This window comes from Erithacus rubecula, assembly GCF_903797595.1.
Source record: "Erithacus rubecula genome assembly, chromosome: 2".
Classification (NCBI taxonomy): Eukaryota; Metazoa; Chordata; class Aves; order Passeriformes; family Muscicapidae; genus Erithacus; species Erithacus rubecula.
In genome coordinates this window covers 4,424,194-4,434,853 of record NC_136685.1, presented here as the reverse complement: position 1 = coordinate 4,434,853, position 10,660 = coordinate 4,424,194, and the positions used below count along the sequence as shown (strand labels likewise).

The following is a 10,660-nucleotide window of genomic DNA, read 5'->3' as shown; positions in this document are numbered from 1 at the left end:
GCTTAAGTAAAGATACACTCCTTTGCTTTCATTAAGGGTGATTTACTGTGTGGGTTTTGAACTCTCTGAACCACATAGAGTTCTTTTCCTTTTTAATTTTTTTTTTATTTTGAAAAGAGAGTGTGGAGAAGGGCAGTGAGTAGGAGTCAGATTCAGCTTCCATACAAGGAAGTTGAAATAATAACTGAAGAATGAGCTTTTGCATTATAGTGCTGTATAGTTACAGAGGTAAGCCATAATTACTTTTTTTTTTTTTTTTTTTCCCCTGACACTGGGTGATTTTTGATAGGCTGGCTGTGGGTGTTATTACTTTGGGGTTGTTATACCCACATGAACCAGGGAACAAAAATCCAGACATCTAGGAGGTGATCTTAGCTCAACTTGATGGTGGATAGTCTTGGGCAGAGTTGCAGAATGATCAGATTGTTGGTTTTGATGAGATTTGAGGCTTCTTCCAGGAGTTTCACTGTTGATCTGTGTGTGTGTATCTGTGACCACAGCTGTGTGATTTGACCTGGGAGCACCCTGAAACTTCCATTTCACAGCTTGGCTTTAAGTAGGAAAGACATTTTTCTGCATGTATGCTTTATTTACTGAGTTTATCCATTTAAAGAATACTCAGGGAAAATCTTAATGAGCCTCTGAATTCAGGTCAACTTGGCTTAAAGCTTTTCTTCAGAAGTGATCTACAATAAGTACAGAGCTGTGATTTCTTTGCATGTGGAAATGGAAGGAGTAGGGAGAAGAGCCAAGGGAAGAAGCTGCTCTGAGGCACTGGGGAACATCAGGATATCCAGCCCAGCTTCAAACCCAGCTGGCTGCTGAGGTCAGACAGCCCTTCTGTTCTGACAGCCTGAACATCCCACACTTAGCTCCTTTCACAACCTAAGCACAGCTTTGTGGCCCATATGTCTTTTGGGAGAAACCCAGACTTCAGAGCATTTTTTGGGATGTGCTTTCAACAAACACTCAGTGAAAATGGCAGCAAGAGTAAGGAAGGTGAATGTCTATATTATTTAGCCAAGGTTAGGTGATCTAAGAGATTAATCCATGAGCCATCCATTACTTCACACTTCTGGTCCATTTCTGCCCTTTCCCAGTGAATAAAAAATGAAAGAACACCACTTCGGTTTAGAAGTACTGGAAGTCTTAATTGAAATATGGATTATTTTGGTCAAAGAATTAAGAAAACAGATGTCATGGAAAAATTATTGAAACATTTTAGAAGCACAATGAACTAAAGCTCTAGGAACGTGCTACAGCACACATTTTATAGGGTTTGGGGATGATATTAAATGAAATGGCAGGACTGAGGTCCAGGTCTGACTTGGAAACTCCAGGTGGAGGGGTGAAGTTGAACCTCTGCATGAGGCTGGTGAAGAAGAGGAAGAGCTCCATTTTGGCAAGAGTCTCCCCAGCACAGATCCTCCGCCCTGGAACAAAATGCAAAAGGACCACAGGAAAATCAGTGAGAGCTGCTTCTTCACTATTGGAAGAAAAAACCCTCTTTTATCAGGTCTTACTCTGAAAAAGGTCAGTGGGAATTCAGAACATTTGAATGTTATGCCCTAGGTATGACTAAAGAACACAGTAGATTTTAAAATTCTGTTGGGTACAAATTACCAGAGAGAGAGGAATTTTGATCTTCAGAGGTCTCATACCAAAGCCAGCTGGTGATGGTTTTTTATTTCCTTTGTCTAAATGCTTACATTTAGAGAGAAATGTATGCAAATGTAATCTGTATTCCTTCACTCCAGTTTTCAGTAAAATCTGAATTTTTACTTCATTTTCACATTTTTCCTCTACTTGGCTCAATTTTAGATCCCAAACCAAATGCTTTAGTCTAGACTTTAGGTCTGTTAGTCAATTCATAGGCAAATTTTTATATAAAATTTGTCTGTGAATTCCTTGAAGATTCACAAATGCTGGCCAGAGTGGGACTGAGAAACCAAGTGGAAAAGAGATTCTATGGATATTCAAAAGTGCTGTAAATATAAGTTCTGTCAAATCCAGTAGGTAGTAATCTGCCTTAGTCATAGCATGATGACTCAAGGCCAGAACTAACAAAAACTTGAACTAAAATTTGATTTTAACACCCTTGTGTGACAGAAAGTGGAAAACAGAGAGCTATTACATGGTTGTGATATGAAATAAACCCTCCAGGGATTGCCCAGACCTGACACTCCCTGGATGTGCTTTCAGCTAGGACATCTAGAATCAGGTCTGGGAGAACTGGGAACGGGAAATGTCATAGAAAAAAATAAATTATGGTGTACTGGATGGTGAGTGTGACAAGAAAAATCTTATTCAAAGATCATACAGAGTTGAAATATACAAAGAGGGTTGATAAAAAAATGGAGAGTGTTGTGGATATGATAAATTAATTGGCCAATAACTGATGTATGGGAACTTAAAAAGAGCAATTACAGAGCCTGCAAAGCAGGAGAAATGCCAGAGAAGGAGCAGGATTGGAATCCCCTGATTTGGCAAATGGTGCAGGTGTGTAAACTCAGGTCAGTGTTACACTCTGGGGAAGCCAGAATTTGGGGGTTTCTGTTGCAACTCCTTGTCACAATATATGAAATCTTAACCCAGCTGACATTTTTGTGACTTGTTAAAAGGGACGTGGAAAATTGAAGCAGGAAATGCACAAAAGCATTTTGCTGTGTGTTCTGTGTAAATGTCAACGAAAAAGCACCTGCTGAAAAAGGCAAGAAAGCATCTTTCTTCACAAATTTCCCATTGGCATCAAGGAAGTGCTCAGGGTAGAACATGTCTGGTTTCTCCCACTGTGACTGGTCTTTCAGGACTGTGGTCAGCAAAGGGATGATGTAGGTTCCCTGCAAAAGAGGACAGAGGAATGAATTCCTGGACAAATTCAGGAAGAAGAAATGTTGAAGGAAGCAATCCTGTGGGCATCTCACCTTGGGAATGAAATAGCCTTTGAGGGTAACATCTGCAGCAGTCTCATGAGGCAGATTCAGAGGCAGGATATTGGCATACCTCTGAATTTCATGGATGACAGCATCTGTGTAGGGCATCTGGGCTCGGTGCTCGATCCGCGGGGGGTTGGACCCTATCACTTGCTCTATCTCTTCTTGGACCTTTTCTGAAGAGACAATCAGCTCTAAGATACAGGGATTCACTCACCCCTGAGACACAGTGTGCTTTACTAATGTAAAGTATAACAGATCTGGAGTACAAACCATAAATTCTCAAAAAATCCTGTTTTCAGAAATGATGGGAGATGAACAGGACTACAGTGTTTGATTGATTATTTAACAATGAGAAACCTAAAGATTTTTTTTCTGCCATCTCTTCTGTCTAAAGATCCATGTTCTGCCCAATGGGTCAAAACCCCCATTTGACTCCAAACAACCCTGTACCATCAGCTGGAATGGAGATTCCAGACAAGGGCAATTCCATGAATCTTCTTAGTCCCTAAAGCCTCAGTACAGTCCATTTAACATCTGCACAGGCCTTTGGTTTATTGACAGTTTCTGAGGGAAACCTGGAACAATTTCATTGATCAACAACACAGGACAGCTCTTTACTTATTAATTAATGAGATTTCCCTAAGCAAAGGTTCTGGCCTTTATGAACTCTGTGTTCTGCTGCTGGCTGACCAGTGTGACCTTCACTGGGTCTGAATCACAGGGCACAGAGACAATAATTGGCTGGAAATCTCAGCTTTTTGTAACTTGGCCTATTAACAGCTAGATTGATCCTCCAGGTTCCCTAATACTCTGAGTGTAACAGTATCTAACATTAAATCACTTACTCTGGATTTCAGGGTACTTTTGCATCAGCAGAAAGCCCCAGTTCAGTGTGGTGGAAATTGTCTCCACACCAGCAGTAAACAAATTGCTCACCAGGCTTATCAGGTTGTCATTATGGAAATACTTATTGGTAGTGGATTTCTCCTGAAAAAAAAAAAAGTAGTTGAGATAAAAGGATGAAAACTCAAAGCTTTCCTTGTGAAAGTGCAATTTATGTAGATGAACATTTGCTAAGATATAAATCCTGTATTTTAAGAAGGTGTGAAAGACAAGGAAGAACTTTGGACAAGGAAGAACTTTTTCTCCTCTCCTGGAGTAGAATGCTGACATATCTTTGTATTTACTGTATTTACAGCCCCCATCTGCAAAGGGGCTGCATCCCCATGGGGAGGTGACCCAGACATATCAGAGACCCCAAATAAGTCCCAGTAAAGCCCAAGTAGTGGTTCCACTCTGTAATGCATTATGTTTCCAAAAGAGCCAGAAGGGATGGGACAACAGAGAGAACAAGTAAAAAGATGCAGTCTTGGTAAATACATTTATACAGTCTGAAGAAAATAAATGAGGATGAATGTTCACTGATTAAAAGAGGTTGGAACTTCAACAGTGTGAAGTATTTTGTCTATCACTTTGTCACAGGTATTTTCCCAAAGATAGCTTCCTTAAAGAAATTCAGCTGTAATTGCAAGGACTGAAAGAAAATTGCAAATGTTTTCATAGAACCATAAAAGATGGAATCAGCAAGAAAATACTCATTTACCTCCTGCTGTTTAACCAGGAAAGCATCAATAAAACTTCTTTGGTCATTTTTGTCCAGGTTTTTGAGGTAGTCTACAAAAGTAACTCGTAAAAATGCATGTAATTCATCTCTGTTTTTGAGGATAGTCTTGTTAGCCCTTAGGAGGAATCCAAGGTATGGGAAGATATTGTACACCTACGAGAGAGGAAGTTGTTAGAGAGAATTTATCAGCCAGAGCTCTGGAAACACTACAGGAATAAATTAGTAACATTTGGCCTTCTTTACAGATACAAAGTCAGAAATTTAAGATTAATATTTTGGTTTTTGGAACATGAAAAAGTGACTGGATGAACTCATCTTAGAAAAGTCATCAAGGACCAAGGAATAAATGTAAAAATTTTGCCCCAAATTAGTATTTTTCAGAGTAGTGTATGTGTCAGGCTCAAACAGCTTCAAGCTGCCACCAAGCAGATGGAAAAATAGGCCAACAACTTTTTTTTGGTTTTAGCCAGCTCTTCCACTAGCATTATTTTCCCTTTTTCAAAACCTAGATAGACATAAATCAATCCAGGGTGTGGCAGCATTGCATGCAAGTATCTAAAGGTATTTTTCACTCACTAGCACTCTTCAAACCAGATCTTAAATATATTTTTGAGAGTCTGGGGGCTTGATTGTTGACTTCATGATTCTCAAACTCTCTCTCAAGGTTTTTTTTTTTTTTTTTCTGAGAAAGTCCAAGAAAGTAAATCTACTATCTCTCAAAGTCTCAGATTTTCCTGTTTAACAAAATAAACTGATCACCAGTATTGCTATTTTCCTGTGGCATCCAGTGAAACAGAAACATGAACATGGGAATCCTTACCGTAACCACAGGTTTCCCAGCAAGCCTCATGTTTTCATTGGTGAGATTTACAAGTCTTATAAATCTGGAGTCTTTGTAGTCAAATCGTTTTCCAAGCAATATTGACACAATTATATTAGCAACTGCTGCATTAATCATTTTGCTGGCATCGATGGGATTTCCTAGACAAGGGACAAGGGAATTTATGACATTGTAATAAAGAGATGTGATTTGTAAATGTAAATTTATCGTGAAATGTTGCTATTTGTTTGTTATGATTGATTGCTATCATTGATTGTTGTCTGTTTGAGTCTAAAAAACAGAGGTCTCTCTGAGTTCCTCAGAGAGAAATCAAAATGTAGGGTTTGAATTAAAGTTTTTAGAGAAATTAAAGTATATTAAGCCACACATAATGAAATAGAGGTGTAAGTTTAAGTTTTAAGTAAGTAAGTTTAATTAAGTAAGAATATGTTTTAAGTGCCTTAAAAAGTAAAAGCCCTAGACATCAGTGTAGAAAACAAGTCTCAGTGAGAGCTCCAAAAGATAGCTTTAGAATAAAAATATAATAAGAATATTGTTTACATTTTTCAGATAGAAGAGATAGGAGGTATGCATAGATTATATGTAAACTTCCATACTAAAAAACTAGAATTCTTACAGATTAAGAAAAAATGCTTCAGGTTCATGTTTTTAGCTCACTGGGTAATTTTCAAATAAGAATCTGTGCATTGGAGAGAGACCCACTCTGTCCCTCTTGCTCTCTCTTCCTTCACCATCATCATTATCACTATACCACATGAAGAAGAAGATGAATAAAAAGAAGAAAAGAACAAAAGAAGAAGAGACCAGAGAGCATCTGCCTCTTGAGACTCTGTACAAACCCACAGCCTCTGTCTCTGCTCAGGACTCTGCACTGGGCTGCAACTCTGGCCCTGTCAGGACCTTGCACCAGGAGCTGCTTCTCCTAATCAGGACTTTATTTCTATTTGGGACTCTATGCTGAAAGCTTTTAGCATGGACTTTAACACTTGGGAATCTTTGTTTTTTGAGACTGATGGACCTTTCCAATAAACAACATAATAGCAACTAACAACTGCTCAGCTCTCCTAAAGAGAACAACAAACACGACAATTATCCAAGGTCAGAACACCATACTGAGACACAAAAATGCCAGAGGAGCCAAATTCATCAAACTGATGTATATTTCATAAAAAGGTGTGAACTTGAGAAGCTTCAAAAAGCTTCTGCATACTTGGAGAAAACCTTAGAGGCAGTGAGACCCTGGCACAGGGTGCCCAGAGCATCTGTGGCTGCCCCACTCCTGGAAGTGTTCCAGGTTGGACAGGGCTTGGAGCAGCCTGGGATAGTGGAAGGTGTCCCTGCCCATGGCAGGGGTGGAACTGGATGAGCTTTAAGAGCCCAATCCCATCTTTGGCTCTGTGATTCTACAGGTTTGAAGAAAGAACAATCCACCCACCTTTGTGTGAGGCAATGGTGTCTGCCAGGTGCCCGTACTCCTCCACAATTCGATCCTCAATGGCCTTTTTGCCCATCCCAAAGTCTCGTAAGGTCGTGAGGGCAAATCTTCTCATCACCTTCCAGTTCTCTCCATGTGCAAAAATAACCCCTGAGATCAAAAGAACATTTCAATGTGAGAGAAGATTTTGAGTAATTTTGTAGGCATAGAATGGAGCTCTTTAGTAGCAGTCACTTTTAAAACAAGTTAAATTGCATCCAGATTAGGAAAAACACAACTGTGCCCTAAGTATTTTCAATCCTCAGCAATAGGTTTATTACACAAGAAAAAGGATAAATATTTAAGGTTTATTTAATCAAATCTTAGAAAGATATATATCCTCAAATACATATATATATCCTCAAAGACTCTTGTCACTGAAAGAAAGTGGACATTGGAAATTCAAGTTCAAACTTCTGGTCATCATAATTTGTAAGTTGAATTGAATTGAGATCTCTGATGACTGCAGGAATAAAATAAGTAGGAACAAATGTCTTAAAAGTTTGGTAATGTGTTAAAACCTCCATCTTCAGGGTTTTTTTCACTGAAATTATTACATAATTTAATTGATGACCTAACCTATGGGTTTTTTCCAAATAAAAAAAAATAAAGCGAAACAAAAACTTCTTTGCAATAATATGATCAAAATATGCAGCTGTTAAAATATTCACAGAATTATTCCTGAATTTATCCAAGGATCTTTGGAGATATAAATATGCAATTCTTATGCTAAATTAGAATGAGGTTTGGGTATGAAATTCTTATTTCAATACCCAGCGCAGTAGACAGCATTCCCCTTTTTAAAATAAATCCACAGTTCTCTCTGTGCTACATGCTGTCTATTGTCACATTCTGAATGTAAAAGCACTATTTACCACTAAAATGACAGGCAACAATAGAATAGTAATTTCAGAAAAGGTGGTTCTATGATAAGCTTAAAAATCACAAGTCCAGGGCCATACCATGGGAGCTAGAAATGCTTCTCTGGCAAGGATGCCCTGTTCTAGATCCTGACACACTTGTGTCACTATCCATTCTCTGTTGCTGTGGTCATTTTTAGAGTTATGGTTGTTTTGTTGCCACTGTCAGTCATTTTAGAGTTGATTAAGTGTGCTGAAGTAAATGAAATTGCTCCCTATTTCCAATGCCTTTTGTGGTCTCTGATCCAAAGTGTTGTCCCAGATCCTGCTTTGTCTATAAGGGGGAAAAAAAGTGAGTAGGTCAAGGAAAAATAAGGCAAACTTACCATTTCCATTGGTCAAATCTTCAAAGAGTGGGATTTTAGGTCTCTCTGCAAATGCATCTGCCTGGTTTACAAGAGCTTCCTTCACTGTCTCATAGCCTGAAATCACTACAATTTTCCTGTGCCCCATCTGAACACTGAAGACTGGACCATATTTTTTGGACAGCTGTCAGGAGAGGAGAACAGTGATTTACAACTTTTGCAGCCTACAAAGAAATTAATGACCCTTTCCAGTGCTGCTTATTTTCCAGTCCTGCCTCTGGGTTACTAACATGGCAGATATTTTCCTGACTACAGGGAAAGACACTTGATTTAAATGTTGGGAATGTGCCAAACATTGTGGTGGATAATGACTGCATGGCACTGTTGGGAGCAGAATTCCATTATGCTAAACTGAGCAGGAGTGTCAACAGCTGAAACCCCAAGTCAGCAAAGGATTGCACTGAGAGTTCTATCTTCCCTCAGAAACCCTTGTAAATTCAATTTTTTGACTCATGTTTTCACACTTACCTTTATGCTATTGTGTTTCTTTTGTGTACAGGCTATACCTGTTCAACTGTTTGCTACTATTATTCTATTAAAAATAAATCAGTTTGTTTCTGGGCCAGGATTTAGCATTAGATATATTTGAACTTTTTATACACAATTACATGCACCATGAAACTGTCTCAGAGACAATGTGGTACCTTTTTAGTTGGTACAGGAAGATTTTTTTTTTTAATGTAACTTGGTGTTCCTGATTCTTCTGACAACTGGAAGGGGGTTTCCTGACTGCACTTCTTTTTTTGTGGATTTGCAAAAACAAACAGAAGGAATCTATTTAACATCAAGATGCAAATTGTTAAGCTAGAACAGGCAGCTGAAATAACAGGAGCTGTGACCCATATCTGAATTATACTCAAGTCAGAGAACCAATATCCAGCATCAGAAAGGAATCACTGAATTACAGCAGATACATGTTGGTTCTGTTGGCCTGAAAACAGATGGAACTTGCTTTTGTCAGCTTGACTGGGATGTGTTTGGGAGCTACAGTGATATTCCAGATATTGCATCTCAGCAGTCCTTTGATTTGTGGGTACAACATCCATACAGGTTGGTTGGTACAAATATCCCTTTCAAAATCATCAGCAGGCAAGATGTGCAATTTTAATGTCTAAGCAGTAAAAACTCAAAGGAATGGGTTGATAGAATTCTTCTGGCTCCAAGTCAGCAGAGCCCTGTAATAAACTAGGTAGAGAAAGCACCAGAAGAAAATGGAAAGATTTGTTGTTTTGGCAAAGGTTGGCCCTGAATATTAAGAGTATATAGTTATATCTTCAGCATTTGGGGAAGAAAAGAGGAAAGGGAGATGAGAACGCTGATAAATCAGTGAAGCAAAGATGCTGCAGTCACAGCTCCAGGTACATCAATAATCAGTGGAAAGAAAGATTCACACCACATATCAAAACCATTCCTTATTCAGTTGCCTTTTTCTCAAAATTGCCACAAAAATAAGGTGGACACTTGCTAATAATTTGAAAATTATTGAAGGCTGAAACCTGGATGTGTGGAGAAAATATTACAGTAAGAAAAACATACTGCATTCAACATCTTCTGCTCAAATAACCATCTCCTTGCTAAAAGCTCTGCATGGATATAATACATTGGGTGCAATAGGAGGAACTCTCTGACATCTTGGACTATGGGGCTTGATAGGACCAATAGGAGAGAAAATGAGTACCTGCAGATAAGTCCTGTAGGGTCTCTTCAAGTCAAACATAAGAAGGTTTCCAATTATAGGTAGTGGTGTTGGACCTGGAGGAAAATTCTGTCCTCTGCTGCTGCTCCAGGAACCTGCTGCTTTCAAAATGGAGAGAAGAGCCAGGATTGACACTAAAATAATGGAAGTGCTGCTGTTCCACAAACTCAATGTTTTCGAAATGAATAGAAAAGCCAGGATGAACACAAAACCAATGGAAGTGCTGCTGTTCCAGCCCATCTCTATTCACCTAAGTATTTGCCACAGAAAAGAGAAAATGTAGACTCTGGATCTCTGTCCTCCTGAAATAATTTTGCTTGAGAGGCTCTTGTGTTAGTCCATAAAGCTGTTTTCCAGAGAAGGGTAGGTTTTAATTGCAGCTGGTGGCTTGTTCTCTTCCTGTGTGTTCCTAGTGAAGCCTCAGAAGGGTCCAGGGGTTTATAAGTGTGTGCTAACCAGTGGGACTGGGTGAAAGTGGGGATCACTGTGTGAGTGTGAAAGTCCAAGAACATGGGTAACTCCAGGTCATCAACCTGACATTTGATATAAAACCATAAATTCTGCACACTGTCCAGGTTACTGATTAATCATGTTTTTGCCTTTAGCACAGATAGCCTTGATACCCTTGAGAAACCACAATTCCACTGCTCAGAGGTGTAGCACACAGATTTATTATTTTAAAGTGTTTGATGCATGAATGTGAGACTCACAAGCTGAGAGGAAATGAATGTTTGTTGCAGATTTGGAATAGTACTTATACATTTAGTATCAGAATCTCTGCTCAGTTCTTCACAACCCGGTTGC

The 10,660-nt window shown here is 39.0% G+C and overlaps 1 protein-coding gene across 1 annotated transcript; it reads right to left on the bottom strand.

The window, feature by feature from the left end:
* Positions 1 to 872: 872 nt before the first annotated feature.
* LOC306814088 (cytochrome P450 2K1-like) lies at positions 873 to 10,317 on the bottom strand. The gene is made up of 9 exons (XM_079329804.1): positions 9,839 to 10,317; positions 8,122 to 8,284; positions 6,837 to 6,986; positions 5,381 to 5,541; positions 4,540 to 4,713; positions 3,782 to 3,923; positions 2,925 to 3,109; positions 2,699 to 2,840; positions 873 to 1,433 (listed from the first exon to the last, which is right to left on the bottom strand). Exons 1-9 carry the CDS (start codon positions 10,094 to 10,096, stop codon positions 1,246 to 1,248), a joined length of 1,563 nt encoding a protein of 520 aa, XP_079185930.1. The 5' UTR covers positions 10,097 to 10,317; the 3' UTR covers positions 873 to 1,245.
* Between the last annotated feature and the right edge of the window lie 343 nt (positions 10,318 to 10,660).